Source organism: Manis javanica, chromosome 4 (genome assembly GCF_040802235.1).
Source record: "Manis javanica isolate MJ-LG chromosome 4, MJ_LKY, whole genome shotgun sequence".
Classification (NCBI taxonomy): Eukaryota; Metazoa; Chordata; class Mammalia; order Pholidota; family Manidae; genus Manis; species Manis javanica.
The window spans coordinates 151,693,766-151,713,461 of record NC_133159.1 but is presented as its reverse complement, the minus strand read 5'-3'; the positions used below and the strand labels follow the sequence as shown (position 1 = coordinate 151,713,461).

Genomic DNA, 19,696 nt, shown 5'->3' with positions numbered 1-19,696 from the left:
CTTTAATCCCGATCCAACCAACTTTCCATAGTGCTGCATAAAGACTTGATTCAACCCCATCAATATCTGCCTCATTCATCCTATTTCTTAATAACCGTCTAAAGATTTTCACTGCACTGGGATGAGTTTCTTGATTCTCTCCTCTCTCTCTACCCATTTTCTTGTTAATGACTTTAATTTTCTCCGTATCAGTAAGACGCATAAGAGGAAACTGAGACAGGTAATCTGATAAGGTTTCTTGGATTGCTCTGTTTTGCAGCAGGAAGGTTGTGTGGTGTCCATACAAAAGGGGTCCTCTTCATCAGAGTATTTACTATGATGTGTGTAAGGAGCATATTCAATGGATGACTATCCCAGGAACGATAAAGCCAGTCTGACATGGCTTGCATACAAAGCGTATTAGCCTCTTCATTCAGGGGTATCACTTGGAATTTATAGGAAGAATCAGACAGCTTCCTTTCTTAGGGTAAACAGACTTTACAGTGACTGTTATCCAGGCTGGCTGTCACCTCATGAATAACATGCTGTGTGTCTGGATCATGCACAGCCACCTGTGACTGGTACATAATGAGCCGTTGTCATCATCTAAATGATGCTGTCACAGCATTATATGCTTTGAAAAGACTGAAATAAGTGTAGAGGCACTTGAGTTTTTAATGTAACAAGTTGTATTTTAAAATAAAAAAGATTGTAGGTTTTTTTTAGTAGACAAATAATTCTGTTTGTAATTCTAAGAATCATGTTTTTGGACAGATGGCTATTTTTGATATGCATATTGTGATACTTTTTCATTTTCCCTTTTTCTATTAAATCACACAGTGCCAGAGAATTTTGTTTCCTTCCTCTCTTCTCTTTTTCCTCTCCAGGTTGAAATGATAATAATTTACCTTTACATGGTGCTTTAATTTACAAAATGCTGTCGCATATCAGTTTCATTTATCCCTCTAAACAAATCTGGAAGATAGGCAGGAACAGGCTTATTTTCCTATTTTATGGATGGAAATAAGCCCCAGAGAAATGTGCCAGAGAGTGTTTCCCAAAGCATTGGCACATTAAAATCCCCAGGGAAACTATAAAGACATCACAACCCCAATCCTAGAGTTCCAGATTTAATTGATTGGGGGTGGGGCTTGGATAGTGTTTTTGAAAAACTTCCCTTTTGGGTAGGGGTTGATTGTTCAGTTCTCTTTACTTTTTTGTGTGTTTGCAATGATTCATAACAATGTTTTGTCATTGTTTTGTTGCTTTTATTTTTTAATATTGAAGTCTCCCAGGAGAGTCAAATGAGCATGTCAGATTTTAACGTCTGCAGGAGAGGGAACATGAAGTGCTAAGGCCCCCACCCAAGCTGAGCGATCCTGTGTTCCAGAAAGAGCCAGAAGGCCACAGGGCTGGGGTGACACAGGGGCTGGAGAGTGGCCAGGGGCCAGGCCCATTTACTAGTGGGTTGCTATCGCCAGTTACTTTTCATTTTGAAATCTCAGTTCCCCCATTTTCAAAACAAGGATAATAGCATTCAGGATCATTGGCCTCTCAGCACTCACCAGATGACATGGTCTTGGGCAGAGTGGTTCTCACACTTGAGTGTGCATCTGAATCACCTGCAAGGCCTGTTAAAATTCAGACTTGAGACCCCCTTCCAGATTCTGATGTTGGATGTCTGGTGTGAGGCGTGAGAATTTGTATTATATTTCTTTTCTTTTTTTGCATTTTATTTCTGATCAGTTGCAAGGTGATGCTGAAGCTGCTGGTCCAGGGGCCATACGCTGAGAACCACTAATGTATGAGGAGCATCTGGCCTAGTGCTCAGGGGGGTTCTGACATGGAGAGGCAGGAGCATGTCCTACAGATGAGAGGCGATGGAAACAGAAAGGCTAGGCGAAGGGAAAGAATATCATCAGACAAAAGCAACGCTCATTGTAAGACTCACTCTTCCTGATTTTTTGGTTAGTGGCCACTTCAGAGCAAATTTGGTGCCCCAAGCACTGCCAAGAAGTCTCCCTGGTAGAAGGGCCATAGGTCAGTTACCAAAGCTTTCCCAGTGATCTGCAGGCAGGCCTGGCAGGAGCTTTGGGCTGTATCACCAAACCTGTAGGCGGTGTGAAATGGGCGTGCCGAGGCTCATGTCTTCAATTTGGGCAGGAAAGGCTGAACCGAGAAGATCTGGCTGATGGCTTGACGTCTTGCCTTTTTAAATCTTAATGTCTGGGCTGTGAGACAGGGCTGCCTACAATGTGCTTTTGTGCTTTAATAGGTCTTCCAAGCAAAGAGTTTGGTGAGGGAGAAACAGTGCTTGCCCAGGGCCTGTGCTTTCCATGCTGTGGACCTGCTAGAACACCTTAAGCTGGGCGTCACTAGTCTAGCCAGGCTGGCCTGGGCGAAAAGTTGGGCCTCAATGAGAGAGGCACAGATTTAACTCCCAGTGAGAACAGACTTACCTCAATGGGTGAGAATTTTTTACTTATAAACCTGTTTGCATCATGAGCATCCTCACCTCAGGATTACAGGACTATTCTCCCCCTGTCCACCCATCTACCTCTCTCCTAAGGGAAGAGTGGTCACCAGTGGGATGGATAGAACAGTCCGTGAATCTAGGACACATACTGAGCCATATTGGACTAGTGGGCAGGGCCACCATACCTTAAAGCTGAGCACCCGTGTGTGGCATTCTATTTCTTGCCATAGACCAAAGCCAGCTCTCTTTCGCTCCCTCTCATAACCTTTTTTAATTTTGATAGTTTTATTGAGGTAGCATATAAAATTCATTTAAGTGTACACTTCAATGATTTTTAGTAAATTCATCAAGTTAGGCAACCTTCACCACAGTCTAATTTCAGAACATTTGTGTTACCCCCAAAAGAAACCTTTTGCCCATTTGTCATCACCTCCTAGTCCCACCCCCCATCCCAGATAACCACCAATCTGCCTCCTGTCTCTAAAAATTTGCCTTTTCCAGATAGTTCCCAGGATTTTGTTAAGCCTCAGTTTCCTTGTCTGAAAAATGGGTGTACTGATGGTCCATACCTCATGTTATCATTGTGTGGATTAAGTGGATAATCCCTGTAAAGCACTCAGCCCATGCCTGATGTTTAGTAAGCATGCAGTAAGTATTAGCTATCATTATTATTTTACCTAGCTATCTGCAATCCTTAGGGACTAAACTTACCATGTTTTCTTAGATCTAAAGTGTTCGATCAGATTTAGTCAGTCTTCATTCAGTCTTGGCATGCACTTCCCAGTGGCAGTTGTAGCTTTGACTCATGCCATTCAACTGATGCTCTTTGGTGAAAATGCTTATTTTCCGTACTGAGTCTTGCTTTCCACAGAGTTGCTGGAGTTGGACAGTTTGCATAGTCATAGACTGGGGAGGTTTCCTGTCTCCCTAAGGAATGGAAATGAGCTCTTCTGTGAGAGGCATAGAAAATTCAATGTACACTCAAGTGTGCATGTACAAGACTAGAGAAGTGTGATTCAGGAAGGCTGTCTTGTAGTTAGTGATGTAAATGCAGGTAAACACCATGAATTGAGGAGAATGAGTGATGCCTTTCTCTGGATCAGGTTGGGGGAAGGTAGGGAGTGTCTACCAGGGATTACTCCTCTGCAGGGACTGTAAATGCCTAGTGCAAACATTATGACGTTTTGAGATTTCTCACACATAAACACATAAGCTCTTACAGAATTTATTCTGCTTACGACAAATAGGTGTACTATTAGCAGTAGCGTCTCAAAATATTTTAACCCATGAATGCAATTGAAAACAAATTGTACAGTTTTTGTATGCATTTGAATCACCATTTCTAAGAAACATAACAGCTTGATATTTAGACAAGTTAGCCGGAATAACAGAACATCTCAAAAAATAGTGATAGCAGTAGCAAATTGCCGAACCATGCCTACCCCTACCCTCATTTCTTCAATTATGAAGTGGAGATAATGATATGCTTACTTCACTGGATAATTCTAAGTATTAATCACCAAACACAGTGTCTGGCTTAGAGTAGGCACTCTATAGATGTTAGTTTCCCTAAAAATGTGCATTACATTACAGTCCTGAATCCTCTGTTCTTTAATCTGGGAAAGGACATCATATGTACCTTATTGATAAAAATGCTATCTAATATTGACTAAGTGCTTACTATGTACTGGGCCCTAAGCTAAGAATTTTAGGTGGATTCTCTAATTCAATCCTCAAAATCATTTCCTTAGATCAAAACTCTTATTAGACCTATTGTGCTGCTGAGGAAGGCAAGGCTAGCAGGTGGGAGAGCTTAGACCCCATGGGGCTGACTCTAACCCATGTGGTAGCCACCATGCTGTATTTTCTGGCTAAATGTGTTTTTTTTTTTTTTGAGAGGGCATCTCTCATGTTTATTGATCAAATGGTTGTTAACAACAATAAAATTCTGTATAGGGGGGGTCAATGCTCAGTGCACAATCATTAATCCTGACTAAATGGTTTTTGAGACTACTCGGAATAGTGTATGGAAAGACAGCATGGCACTAGTCTGTTGAAGTGATAATATTCATCCTTTCTCCATTCCTGCTTTTTCCCTGGTCCTTATCTGGACCCCGTAGAAGCAGCATCTAAAAAATACCTCTTCTGGCTACTTGGAGGCCTTCCCGACACACACACCAGTCTTAGGGCCTCGGGAGCATCTCAGTGGGAGGTCCCTACTGGGTGGTCTAGGGCAGGAGTACTGGCTTGAGGATCAGAAGGAACAGGTTTCCATCCAGGCTTTGCCACAACAGCGTCATCGGCTGACTTGTGGCAAGTTACTCAACGTCTTTTACATAAGGATCTAAGGGCCTTTCCAGCTCTAAGATCCTATGTGATGAGGCTTCCTTACCTCAATCATTAGCTTGTGGTTTGGAACAATGGTTTGGAGAAAATGTGCACTGAGAATAGCGCTAAATGGGAGACACTGTGGGTAGTAGAAGGGACTGGTATCATCTTCTTTCTGGCTGTCCCAAGTCCTAGCTGAGTCCAAGGACTCAGGCAAGCAATTTAGCCTCTCTCAGCTTAATTTCTTAATATAAAGATAGAGATAACACCAATGTTCCTATTTTTATCACAGGGCTTGGTTAAAAATTGCATTCGATAATGAACAGAAAGCTGGAGATGGAACTCTGCTTAGAGAAACAATTACTAGTATGATTGAAACAATTACTAGTATGATTGAAATAATTTATAGCAGGTCAAAGTAGTTGGATAGCTTCTAGCACAGAACACATGGCTGTTGAGTGATTCCTGACAGGTCACCAAGGGGAAGTACATGTCAAGCTGAAAAGCCAAATATATCTCTGGTTTGACTTCTAGAGCTAAGGATGTAGTGGATCCTAGCAGGTTTATAATTTTTTTCTTGAGTTCTTTAGTGGAAGGAGGTGGTACTTCCTATAAGAGAGTGTGTGGAGTTTTAGATATCTCTGTGCAAAATTAAATATACTTATATTTAATATCCATTATCTCAGACTTCTCTTCCTTGATGCTGCATTTTAGCAGTGCTTATGTACTGCTGTGCTGTTTTAGTGAATTTACATATCATCATATTTCCTTGTAAATATTCATTAGTCTTATCAATGCTATTCTGTCTACTTTTTTACTTTAATGTCAAATAAAAAACAAATCTGGATTTAGGGAGTAGGGACTTTTATTCAAAGGGATTATTGCAAACTGGAGGGAGAGGTTTTAGTAGGGAGAATGCTTTGATCATAGTACTTGTCAGTGTCTCAAGGGTTAGGCAAAAAGAGTTTTTCAGTTATAGAGATGAGTAAACAAAGCTAGAAACCATGTGTGGGGAAGCAAGATGAAAAGTGACATGAGTGGATAGATCAGAGAATATTTTACCTTGATGTCAGTCTGTTCTCGGGAGGGATTGTCTGCTGGCTCAGGCTGAGGTGAGCTAAAGTTTAGGGGAGAGAAGCTTAACCAGTTCAGTTAACAAGTATTTTGTTCTAATTGATCAGTGGGGATAAGCAGTTCAGCTAATTATTTATGAGGCAATAAGGAAACTTAGAGGGTCTGTGTCTGGCTGTCATAGGTAAGGGGGGGCTTCTGTGAGTCTTATCTAAGCCATGGGAAGTGGTACTTCTCTGCAATAAGCTCTTCTGGAACACAAAGTGTGGAGGGATTTCTTAAGCTTCCCTGTTTTTCTAGATCATAGGGCTGAAGTAAAATTCATTGTTATGAAAGATCACTTGTTTCAATTAGGCTTGTATTTAGCTGCAAGTAACAGAAAGCTGGACTAATAATAACTTAAAGAGGAGTTTATTTTTCTCACCTAACAAGTAGTTCAGAGATCAACAGTTGCTGGCATTAGTTTAGCTGATTAATGATGCCAGTGTAACTCTTTGAGTCTTTTTACTCTGCCTTCTCATGTTTGTCACCTCATCATCACAAAATAGCTGCTGCAGCAATAAACATCCATATTCAAAACAGAAAGGTGATGTCATATGGCTAACTCTACCTGCATAGGAGACTAGGAAATTAATTAGCTGTATACATTGCCATAGTGGCTCTCTTAGCAAGGAAGAAGGGAGTATATGCTATACCAAATCCTCTATTTCTTCTGGTAATTGTATTCTCAAGATGTTGACAGATTCTTTACCACAGAATAATTCTTTTATTATCTGAAGTGTGGGAAATTAAATGTCCTATGATGCATTAGAAAAGCATACAGTGTGTTTTATGAAGTGATAATGAAATGGAGCCATTCTTGGAAGTGGCTTTCTGGAGTAGCTTTTGGAAAAGCCAAGAACCCCCTGAGTAAACTTATTTGGAGTCATTTATTAAAATGGTGTTGTGTTAAGTGTAGAAACATCTGTAACAAGTCCTACAGAGAGTTTATATCTCTAATTTTTAGGAGATCTTACACATCAATAATAAAAACTTTTCCCAAATCGAGCTAAAATTTATGCTTTTTTCTTTCAAAGTGTTTGTATAAACAGTGGTACCTAATCCTGGTGAGATGCTCCTTCGCTACTGGTGAGAGTATAAGCTGATAAAAACTTTCTTAAAAGTTTATAAAACCTTACAATGTTAACACCCTTTACCCTAAAATTTATCTCTAAGGAAGCTTTCCTAATGAAAAAATTAGAATTGTGAACCAAGTTGATTCATATAAAATAATAGATTATTCTAACAATACTTACATTTATAAAAATATTTGAAAACATGTAAGTTATGAGAGTAATTAAAAGGTGTGATCTCTCCATCGCTTTAATGTAATATTGTTAAAAAATAAGAATACAAGCTGCTTATACTATATTATTCCCATTTTGTAACATATAGAAGTATTTATTTACTTAACAGAAATATGTCAAATATTCCCAATAGGTATTTGTGGATTATGGGATTACATGCCATGTTTGTTTTCTTTATTCTTTTAGGCATTTTCCAATTTTTCTATATTGGAAATGAATTATTTTTATATCTATAAAAAATATTTTTTAAAAGACAAAATAAAAAATGTGAGTATGTTTGCTGAGATCTTTTTTTAAGAGAAATAATGAGTGAGAAGTACTTTGATCCAAGAATTTGGGCAGCTGTTGAGCACTTGAAAAGAACATTTTATTGATAGACTAGGAAAGGTGTTACCAAGTGTTTTGTGCCTCTGGAGTTCTGGCATTTCTCAGTCCTGCCATGAAGGGAATGTTTAAAGGAAGTTGTCACAATAGTTCATTCTTCTGTGCTCACGTAAATCACATTGGTCTATTTTTTTCTTCCTAGAGGGCTTTCTGTTTTTCTTTTCTGTGATATGTATAGGACTGAGGTCACTAAGGGCTGTAACTACATTCAGGAGGGGAAGGGAAACAGTTTAAGGAAACAGTTTGTCTTAATTTATCCAGATAACCAAAGCTAACTCATGTAAGGTTGGGGAGATCTTTATCTCAACACATAATTACCCTGTTTGCTTAATATGTATATAGAAAATAACCACCCAATATTCCTGGACAAGAAGCTAATTGTTTCTCTTCTAAAGTTGATTAAAACATGTGGGTGTAAATGTGTGCGTATGTATAAACCCTCAATGTCTTCCCATACACGTGAAAAGAGGGTCAAAGGGAGACATTTTTCCCTAAGTCTGCCCTTCCAGTGGGGCGTCCATTGCACAACACGTAAGGGGTTCAGATCTACGTCTGTCATTTGCTTGTTGGAAATCGTTGATATAAAGTCAGATACTTTTCATGTTGGAAGATCTTAATGAATTTGATTTCAATTTTACCTTCCATTTCTTGCCAGGTACTTTCACATATATCTGAGATTCCTAAACTAGGATGTGTTTATCCTTGGGTTATGCTTCTTGAGCTAAGAGGCCTTTGAAGCCTCTGGATCTCTAGAAAGTTCAGCATGTTTACCCACTGACATCACATAAGTACCTGGCACGGTGTTTAAGAAGATGTTTTATTCATATTTGATTAGCAAGTACCTGGCATGGTGTTTAAGAAGATGGTTTTATTCATATTCAATTAGATATGAATCTATCTAAAAGCTTTATTTATATGTGTTCATTTTGTCTGTTTGCTTTTGCATTGAAATTAACCTAAAAGCCATTGGTTCACTCTTAACAATCTAACCTTTGGTCAAGGTGAGGGTCAGAAATTGTTAGTTACCTCTGTACAGAGAGTGAAATATGTAGTGTGGCCAACTCCAGCCTTGAACCCTCACAGACAGGGCTGTGACCTAACATGAAAATAAGAGAACTTTGTTGTTGTGCTGTGGAATCTAGAAATGGTCTTTTTCTGAATAAAAGGGACTTATGTTTTGAAGCTGGTGTTTTTCCTTTTCAGTCCTTTATCTATAAGTTCTTTATATAAGAAAAAAGAACAGCTGTTGAAAAACTCTTAGAATTAATAAAACAGTATGTTGGGTTTCATTATACCCCATGGATGTCTAAATGTCCCCTGAATGCTAGCCGTCTGTGACACCCTGATGTGGATGTTTACATAGCATCTCAAACTCAAGTAAAACGCTGGATTACCCGCTCCCATTTACCTGGTTGTTCAAACAAAGGTTCTTAGATTTATCCTCAATTCCTTGCTTTCTCTTTCCCCACAGCCAATCTGTCAGCAATTTCTGTCGACATTACTTCCAAATTATATCCCTAAATCACTGATTTCCCTCTCTCATAGTTGTTACCTCCCTGTTCGAATCACTGTCATCTCTTATCTGGATTATTCACTGGTCTGCTAACCCCTCTCCTTGTTCCTGTGGTCTGTTTTCTAGGAAGCAGCAAGAATCATCTTTTCAAAGCCTTCCCCTGTTTAAAGTCGTTCACTGGTTCCCCATAGCAGTTAGAACAGAATCTTTACCCCTACCCTGGTTTACAAAGCCTTTTGGGGTCGGGCCCCCACTACCTCCCTGACTTTAGCCCTTACCACTGTCCCCCATCCACAGTTGCCCAGACCCCCTGACTTTCTGTTCTTTGAGCATGCCAGTCCATCACCTGAGGGCCTTTCCCTACCAGGAATGGGCTTTCCTCATCTTTCCATGGCTGGCTCCTTCTAATATTTAGAACAAGATGTTCTAATAAATGTTGTCCCTTATACAGGCCTTTCCAGACCACCTGATTATGTAGGACACCTGCCTCCCCCAACTGGGCACCGTTTATCATGTAATGCTTCTCATATTCTGTTTAAATTATTTGGATGGTGTTTATTGCTATCACTACCACCAGTGCCTACAGCCAAACATAGACACATGAGAGCAAGGTCCTCATCGGCTTCACCACTGCTTTATGGGACCGCAGGGGAGGTGCACAGTTGGTGTTGCATCTACAGCTGTTTTTCACAGGCTGTGTAATACAGCTCTCTTTCAACTTGGGAACCAATCGGTTGTTTCTGCCTGTTCTGTTCTTACAGCGGACTGGACTTTATGAATATAAAGTCTTTGGTGTTCTGAAGAAGTACCCACCGAGTCTTCTTGCAGATGTCTATATGGATTTAGCCTACAGAAAACAGTGGGACCAATATGTTAAAGGTGAGTGACATCTCCTATTAAAAAAAATCAATTAGAAAGTATGATCTCTTGTTATTTATTCAAACCAATAGAACAACAGGTTTAATTCTACTGTGTTATGTTTCATTATTAATTTTGATATAAAAGTCTTAACTGTTAGGCTGAAATGTGCCTTTGCTATTCCTAGGGCTTGTTCTTTGCATAATCTTAGATCCACTCTCCAGTTTACTCTGAGGGCTACTTTGTTCTCACTGTGAGTTCATTGTCATGCCACATAACTAGGTGGTCATGAAAGCCTTGGAGTAGGTGTCCAAGCTTTGTTTTAGAAGTTGAACCAAAGTTCTATAAGCAAGAATACATATACGTGGAGGTGAGAGAGTGATGGACTATGTGATTTGAGGGCAATCGAGGCCCAGGGAACAGCATGAATAAAGTGAGGAAAGCATGACACAGAAGTATGTTAAAAAATTGTGAGTGATTTGGTGGTGTTGGGTGGTTGGGGTAGCAGAACCTGGAGTAAGGATGGGAGGAAGGTTCAGGTCCCCAAGGGCTAGCCTAGCCACCAGGCTACAGCTGTTAGATTTTACCCTATAAGTGACAGGGAATCATGAAAAGAATTCAGCAGGGGATCCTCCTGCAACTCAGAGCTGGGAGTGGTTTCTGCCAATCAACCACACTGGAACAGAACTGTGGAGTTAGACAAGGGGTATATAAACTCTGAAGGACACTTTCCATAGTCAAGACTCCTGGTTACAAGTAATAAAAAGGTATCAGATGCTAGTGTAAGAGAAGGAAAAAGAGTTTATTGATTCATGGCAGTGAAAGTTCCATGAGGTTCTGGCTTCCAGGACAGCTGCATCCAATACTTAAATAATTTCTTCATCTCAACTGTTTTCTTCTCATTTGACCCAGTTCTTAGGCAGGTTCTTATGTCATTGTGAAGACGACTGTCAGAAGATCCAGGCTTATATTCTGACTCTATGTATAGCCCCAGAGGAACAGGAATGAGAATTCCCCTTTCCTACTGATGGCCTCCAGAGTCCCAGGACTGGCTCTTATCACCTTGGTGTGGATTACATGCTTACTTCTGTGGACGTTTGTCACGGTTTCGGGTTACTTAAATGGTTTCACATACCCTTCCTGTCTAGCAGGAATTGTGATGTTCACTTATTCGAGGGGAAGCCAGATGCTCCCAGTCTCCCTAGCAGCCGTGGTTCAGTCATGTGATACAGATGTTGCCAATAAAACATCCATGTGGCTTCAGTTTGGGGGACAGCAACTTGAGAACGCTGGCAGCATGCAAAACCCATTTTCTGGTGACAGTCATGGCTAAGACAGCTGGCTTTGTGGGGAACAGTCGCAGAGCCTCTGACATTTGGTCCTGGCATCAGCAGTTCATGCTAGTGTCCAGTCCAGTGGCAGCAGCAGTTTGGCTTTTTGGAAACAATCCTAAGGCTAATCCTAACTCTGATCCTCCTAGATGCCTGTGATCTACCTGAGAGCCTTACTGAAACGCCTTTTGGCTAGCCTAAACTTGCTAGAGTGCCGAGCTAAGCCCATGGCCAGTTGCACCATCCCTGAACTAATCACAGTGGCCATGCCTTGCTCCTTCTCCCAGCCCTGAAATTAATGCCGAGTCCTTCATGCCTAAACCAGAGTCCAGAAAGAGGGGAAGAGTGATGCCCTGAAGGAGAATTGAGATGCTCCCAAGTCAATGCTGAGCAGGCAAAAGCAACAGATGTCCACTCCTTCCCTACTTTCAAGCCTATCTTCAGCCTCCTGTGGCACCAGTGGGCTGGCAAGCTCTTTAATCCAGGATCTGCTTCTAATAGATTTTTCTGTCAAAAGCTGAATTAAATAGTACATTTCCACTATCAGCTTCCCCTCAAGGGACTCCCTTGGTCACTCTAGTAACCTTGGCTGGCTTCTTCTCTAAACAGTTAGTAAGAAGCTTACTGCACAGCTTGGGGTCAGAAGTGTGCATGCCATTGAATTCCTTTGCTGTCTCCCTCCAAGAATTGGCTGCTTTTTGCACACAATGGTATTGATGGAACATTAAGGAAATTTGGTCACTTACAGCTGTGGTATAGTGTAAAGAAACGTGAGAGAGAAACAAGAAACAGGGTTAGTCACAGTTATGCCACTTTCTGGCTGTTTAGGAAATACACTACCCTTTCTGGAGTCTTCGTTCCCCAGCTGAACACATTAGCCTGGGTGGCTCAGTTCCAGGCTAGCTATACTATGTCAGGAAATCTGAACAGGGAAGAAAGATCGCAAAAAAACTATTGGTACTCTAGTGACATCTGGTGGTTACCCTGATTTTAAAACCTGAGAGTTTATTTTTGGATGCCTGATTTCACTGCGTTCCGAGAATCTTGTTTGTGCTATACAATAGACGTTTATTGGGCTCTTTTAGTTTTACTGTTGTTTTTGTATCTTCTCAACACTGTTCCTGAGCAACAGGCTTTCAGTGGTTTTGAATCTTTTTCTAGAACTCTGTGCCTTATGAGTTAGTGGTTTATCATATCCTGAAAGGTCATGATACTTGGGCTTCTTGTTAATGGAACCCTAAGAGGCTTCCAGATTCATTAACTTTTGTTCTCCTTAGAACTCTATGAAGAAGAATGCAACGGAAAGACTGTGGTCTACTGGCAAGTGAACTACCCCTTTCCCATGTGGAACAGAGACGTATCCTTTCCCAAGGTGTATCATTTCTTGGCGTTCTAAGGGTTTCTGTGCCCCTTGGCCATTGCCCAATGGTGGTATGTTAAGCAAGTATGAACAACATTGTCTTTGCTTCTTGGAGAAGCATCTGCTAAAGCTGTTACTTCTTGTGTGGCTTTTGGACACCTCAGAGTGTGATTTCTGGACTGACCACGTGGGGTGTCTGTAATTTTGGTTACTGGAGGGCAGCTCATACTTTTCTGAGTTTTCTAGGGCTTGAAATAGTTGGGCTCCAGAATTGGGGACCTGGAAAGAACTTTTTATAAAAAGTATTTAATACACTCCCTCAACCTATAGAGGAGAGAGTGGGGCCCCAAAGAGGTAGAGTAGCAAGAGACATACGGAATAGTATGAGTGGGATTATTGGCAGAGTGGGGACTGGAACTCAGCCCCATGGTTCCCCTTTCCCCTCCTCTTTCACTCACCCGGCAGCAATCCTTCCTTGACTGTTGGCTTTGGACATTGGGTATTTCTTCCATTCAAGTTCCTCAGTTATGATCTGAAGCAGTTAAATGGAATATGGGGTGTTTCAGCTGGCACTCCAAGGTTCTCAGAAGCCACTGGGACTATCCTGGGATAGTGGGATGGAAATGTGCTGGGTGGCAAAATTTTGACTCCTTCTTTGTCCTCTTCAGTCACAGAAGCTGAGTATTTTACACACTGAATTTACATATATGATCCTTAAACGGTCTTGTGGATTAAAAGAAAAGTCTGGAAATGGAAAACTATGAATTGTGTGATCACTGGGATCTTTTCTAGTTCTAACATTCTGTAAGTCTGTTTGTTCCTGAATATTCTCTAGAAGGAGAGGGAGTGTGCAGGGCATGTGGTGTGTGTATTGTTTATGTGTGCTTTTGTGTCTTAAGTGTATGTGTCCATCCTGGCCCCAACTAGATTATAAACTCTATAAGAGTTTAGTTCTTGGCACCATTCCCACATACTGCTAGATAGTTTGTGTATACATGGTATGTATTTCAATAAATTGTAGATTACTTAATCCCTTAGATTTTATGTGGTTTTCTCTAATCCTGACAACAATCATGTAAGGTAGATATATCATCATCCCTATTTCACAATTAAGGAAATGGAGGCAAAGAGAAGTTTAATATGTTGCTCAGGTTCACACAACTAGTGGGTGGCAGAGGCAGGTTCAGGACCCCAGTCCAGCTGTTTCTAGAGATGGTGACCTTGACCAGGCATGGTCCCCCCTCTTTAACATCACAGCGACACTAATGGGTAGGTAGTCTCTGGAGTAGACACTTGGGGCTCCTTCAAGTTCTATTTCACTGGCTTTCCAATGCCATGCATTCCCATAATGAGTTTCTTAGTCTTATATATGCACATATGTCTCTCCAATAAGGCTTGTTACATTTTTTAGAATAGAGAATTGTGCAGTAGAAAAGACCATTAATTTTGGAGTAAAAGATCCCAGGCTGAGTGTGAGCTCACTCCCTAGTTTGCTGTGTGACCTTGGAAAAGGCCCTTCACTTCTCTGGGCTTCAATGAACTGGTGGCTCTCCAGTCACAGGCCACATGGCATCCTGGGCCTTCTAACCCTTCAAACAACTGTACCAAATATAGGCAGTGTATCAAGTTAATTTTGCCTCCACGGAGTGTCAGCTGATGCCGATTCCATGAACTGAGCGGGTTGTAGGAGACAATGGGGCAATATTTGCCATGAGGAAAAATTAAAAGACTTGGGAGAAAGGAAAGCCAGAATCAAATCAGCATCACTTCTTCCCTGAAACAGTTCAGAATGATGCTCGTCAGTGTGGAGAGAGCAGAGGTAACAGACCTTCCCACGCGGTGCCCGAGGGTGGGACAGCTGTGCGTGCTGTGGGGGCTCTCAGGTGGCAGGGACCTGAGTGTGTTGCTGGGACACTCAGTGTGATCGTGTTATTCTTATGTGATGTTATTTTTTTGTTGTTTAGGCTTTGAATTCCTTTTAGTGTGAAACTTAAAGTCCTGATGAGCCCTGTCCAGCTATGAAAGCCTGATTAGGTTTTGGAGCCGGATCTGGGTTCAGGTTCATTCACTTCAGCTGGGCAACTTTCTTTGCCTCTCTGAGCCTCAGTTTTGTTCTCTGTAAGACGGAGATTCTTAAGCTGAATTCACAGGGACTTTGTCAGGATCAAAACTGATGCTATATGTAAGACACAGGATGTATATTACATGGTAAGGGTAAGCGGTGACTCTTACTGCTTCTTAGGATTTAACTGTCTTCCCTAGAATAATGCCACAGCCACAGTGGTGTTCTGTGTTTGTTGAGATGAAATAGCTTTGTTATTCTTGAACCAAGGTTAACTCAGAGAGGACAGCTGCCTACTAAATATTCATGTTTCTTCCTAGGATCAGTAGGTGTAGCTGACATTGCTTGATTATCCTCTGTGCATAGAAGTCAGTAACTAGAGCTTTGCGGGAGGGCAGAACAAAGCAGAATGGCCCCATTGTTTATCAGTTGCTTATTTTGCTTCAGTCTTTCTCTAACACCCACACCAAGCCTGCCTGCTGGGCAGCGCTGCCCCCTTTTCCTACCAAGGGATACTGAGCATCAGAAAGGTTGAGTAACTAACCTTGGATCACATAGTTAAGTGAACGGTCCTCTGCTATCTCTGATATCTTAGTGCCTTCTTGGAGAAAGGAGAAGTGGTTTCCCACATAATTAAAGCATCAAGGTAGGTAATCATTAACAGGCAGGGAATGCATGCTCTCAAATGAGAACACCAGGTATGAGCACAATCTTGCAACACAGGTAGGGGGACCGGGCAGGTAAGTGAAGTTACAGCACAAGGGGGCAAGTGCCAGCAGGAGGAACAGAATCATTTCTCTTTGCTTCTGGTATGTGGGCTTTCCTTCTGCCCTTCTGAACTGCTGGCATCGAGGCCATGCCTTAACCAGTAGTGTAGTATGTGTACATCCGGCAGCGGCGAGAGCTGAATGTGGAAGGGAAGAAGGTCCACGTGATCCTGGCTGAGAACGTCTCTGTGCCGCAGTTTCCTGAGAGGTCTGGCGTGGTCCGGGTGAAACAGTACAAGCAGAAGCTGGTGATCGAGAGCGACGGCAAGGAGGGTAGCAATGGTAAAGCATGAGGGCCACCCTGAGTGTGAGGCACAGAGAATGCACCATGCTTATTCCCTGAAGTCTGAGAATGGCTGTGGGTGCAGAACAAATAAGGGATCAGCACCTGGGGAGAGACTGAATTCACCCCAGAATTGAGGGCTAGAGGGCAAGGTGGATGTTTCGATCTGAGTCAATCCATTCTTTGTTGACTCTTACATTTTCCAGATGAACTCACAATGAACCCAAGTGAACCAAAGGGCATAGAAATCCACCTCAGTCTGGTCTTGGGAATACATATGGTGGGCCTAGGGGTGGGCAAGGAGGCTGGCAGGACTGGCTCTGAGGATGCAGCTCCTCCTCAGCAAAAACCCAGAGACTCAGGACCTGCCTGCCTTGAATCCCAGCCTGCAGGAGAAAAGTTGCAGGCAGAGCCAGGCATGTGGCCACTTGCTGTACGAAAATCATGTGACCTTGTGTCTGAGGCAAAATCTGAACCACAGTTCTGACGCTTGGTAGATCCGTCACCTTAGATGCATCACCTAACTTTCTGAATCTCCATTTTACCGTTTACAAATGGGTTTAATTTCATAAACTCCTAATGATTGTTAAGATAATCACTGAGAGAAATACTTAAATGAGAGACTATAACCAAGTGTCTAGCACTTGCCAGGCATTTAATAAATATGTGCAGCTGTGTTTTCAAAAATATTTACATGTAAATATCCTGTAAGATGAGGCAGAGGAGCGAGGTCCACCTGAATCACATGTTACCTCCCTTCTTATACTTTCAGGGGTTGCATATAAAGGTGGAAGGTTTGCAGGGCTTGTTGCTGTGTCTTTCTGACATTTTTCCTCCTGAACTGTCTTTTCTTTCCCCTTCTAGTCTTCCTGTATTACTTTGATAACCCGGGTGGCAGAATTCCGTCCTGGCTCATTAACTGGGTCGCCCAGGTGAGATCCCGGAGGCAGGAAGGGGAAGTGTGTTTGACAAATGTTGACTTAGCCCATGGGGCTGTCAGATGGAAGAGACGTGCTGTCTCAGGCCTAATGAGGCTCTTTTATGAAGCAGCTTGGTTGAGTGACTCCGGTTAGCCCTGGGGTTGCCAACACTCAGGACAGAGGTGGGGACAAAAGACAGAGAATCATTAGCTGGAATGCCAGCCCCTCCTTGCTGGTGCCCCAGACCCCACCAGGATCATTCTCTGGAACCTGCAGATAACAGCCTGCTCCCTGTAGGAACCGTGGCGACTTTAGACCCTCTCTCTGTGTATAGTGTAGTAAGAAAGGCCATTCTGGCTCTGGAGACAACCAGACGTGTCCAAAGCTGGGAGAAGCCCCCAGTTTTGTTACTGTTGTTTTGTTTTGTTTTTGTGTAAGGAGAGGGACCTGCCATGGTAGCTGGGATCATTACAGGCTGTCTAAGAGCCTGGTATCATGGAGACCATTCAGCTTGTTCTGTGTAAGCCCTGCTTCCTGGCTGGAGGGCTGAACAGATTCCCTGGGCAAGTGAAAAAGCACATGTGATTTTGAGCCCTGGCCCTGCTTCTGACTTCTGTATAATACAGAGAAGCCATCAATTTCTTTCTTTTTAGAAAGGGAGATGGATACCTACCCCGTAGAGTAGGAATAAATAAGGTAATATTTGAGGAAAGCCTTACACAATGCTCAACACTATCTCTATAATACATCCTTGCCCCCAAATCCTTACATTTTCTCATTCTGTAAAGCAAGTCGTCTCTTAGTTCTTTGGAACAATCCCACAACCCAACCCAATCCTATTTCCTGTGTTTTTTCTTTTCAAAAATCGATGTCTCAGAAGTATCTTAGCCTTTTATTAGCAAAAGCCAAAAGAGGAGACAGTATCTTGCAACAGTGGCCCATGTTGTCTAGTCTCACCTATGCCCTGGGTCTTACCTTTTGTTACTATCTATGGCAACACTGATGAAATCAGGTCAAGGGCCCTATTTAATGTTCATTGTTCCCAAAGCCATCTTTGCAAAGGCATCCATATCCCAAGGAATCAGGAGTAATTGTTATGAGGACATGGAAGTGACCATCTCCTTTACTTTCAGAGTGGAGTTCCTAACTACTTGAAAAACCTGGCAGAAGCCTGTGAGAAATACCTCGAGAGGACCTAAAGCCATGTCTCCAGAAGTGCCACAGCCCCCCAGGACTTGCCGTCCCTTTCGCTTTTCTGTCTTCAGAGGCCTGCACGCTCTCCAGCATGTTGTTCCCAAGTTAGCCTGACGCCTGGCTTCCTTTCCCACTCTCCCCACCCCGGCCCTGGCTGCCTTCTTCCACTATTGAATATGGGTCAGATTAGGGAAACCTTTGCTTGTTTGTTTTTAAAAAGGGAAGTCCTCACCAGAGAACTCAGTCGTTCCATTGTGCCATTTTAGGGAGATGGGTGGGTGAATGAACGACAATAAAATGTAAGAATGACCAGTCCCGGCAGGCTGGCTCCTTCCCAGAGGTGATGTCTTGCAACCCAGCTGCCAGATACCGCACCCCCTCCAGAGGGGACCCCCAGAGCACCATACCTGGAAGCTGCATGCTGATGCCCATTTGCCTTCTGCTTTGGTGACTTGATTTGTTTGGGATTCCAGGTGACAGTCCAAGAAGTCCTTTCCCATTGCTACATGTGGATGATCACAAGTTGACTTCAAACCATTTGAAAACCATTACAGGCCTAAACACTTAATGTGATAACCACTTCTCAAGTCTGGGTTCTTCTCTTTCCCATATGCTTCTGGGGAAAGGTTGTCCATACCTCACCAGCTCTGCCTTTCCTTGGAAACTGAGGCATCAAGATGGCTTGGCTGTCAGCAGAGTCAAGATGCTTTGCACACAGCATTGTGACAAATATCTCTGTATGCAGTAAGATGAATTTCTTTTCTAGAGTGATTGAAGATTTTGAAGGAATAATAGTTCATAGCCAGGGAAATATTAATTGATGGCTTGGTTGACTCTCCACCTGTTTCTCAGGAATTCTACCTAAGTTGTCTACCTCTTTCACCACCAAAAGACTTCCAGTCTGCTACATTTTCTTCTGAATTTTGGCAGGGAAGATACTATGTGGCCAAAGGCACAGCCTTGATGATCTCAGGGAAAAATTTTAACCACTGTGATTGACGGCACTGAACTTTAATTAGCAGGCATAGAAATTTGGGATGCAAAGCCAGAAGTAGAGGATTTATTAAAATGTGATCCCTCAGACTGTATATTTTCTCTCTGGGAAGGACAGTGTGTTGAATACTAAATAAATACAGAGTGATTATACATGTCCTGCTTGCAGCTTTCTTCCTGCTTTGTATCTTTTGTGAGAATGAATCCTTTAGGTCTCTTTTTTTTTACAGATCACATCCAACCTAACTCATGGACTTGAACATACAAATAATTTTAGGCTTACTTACATGCAAGGCCATGTGTAGAGTGTCCTCACATAGGGGCTGATGCAGGTACTCAAACTGACATTGGAATTCAGCTCTGTTCTTTCTCCAGTTATCTGTGGTGTTTGGTGGCAGGATTGCTGCTAGCAGCAAAAGGTAGGATTGCACCTTCCAGGTTCACACTGAGCCAAAAAGCGACAGCATTTCTTTCCAGTAGGTCCCATGATTCCCTCTAACCAATGTACCTATCCCTGCTCCAGTCATGTGGTCATATGGATAGAATTATGCAAATAAGCAAATACCTCATAAATTTGTCCTTAAACTATCACTATCAGTAGTGTAGCTGGAATTTTTAGATAAATGAAATCTAAATGTCTCAAGGAGATATCAAATTGAAATTTTATGGATAGAGTCATTAAAACATAGCACTAAAATTATAGTCTTTGAGCAGAGAATCAGCATGAATGGTGTCGTGCAAACCATATCTATAGACACTGATAATTTGCTAAGAACTCAGAATACTAAGAATACTGTGTTTCTAAGTAAGGTAGTTAGAAAACAAAGTCAC

At 42.1% G+C, this 19,696-nt stretch overlaps 1 protein-coding gene across 2 annotated transcripts in view; it reads left to right on the top strand.

Annotated features, from left to right (window-relative positions):
• PCTP (phosphatidylcholine transfer protein) overlaps nt 1-19,023 on the top strand; it is a 28,035-nt gene extending 9,012 nt beyond the window's left edge. The window contains exons 2-6 of one of the 2 annotated variants that reach the window (XM_017646943.3): nt 9,859-9,976; nt 12,564-12,643; nt 15,586-15,757; nt 16,623-16,690; nt 17,812-19,023. In XM_017646943.3, the coding sequence (XP_017502432.3) occupies nt 9,859-9,976; nt 12,564-12,643; nt 15,586-15,757; nt 16,623-16,690; nt 17,812-17,877 (504 nt within the window). In that variant the 3' untranslated portion in view covers nt 17,878-19,023. The remainder of the gene's footprint in view (nt 1-9,858; nt 9,977-12,563; nt 12,644-15,585; nt 15,758-16,622; nt 16,691-17,811) is intronic. The other variant, XM_017646951.3, reaches the window with a different exon arrangement.
• Nucleotides 19,024-19,696: the final 673 nt, after the last annotated feature.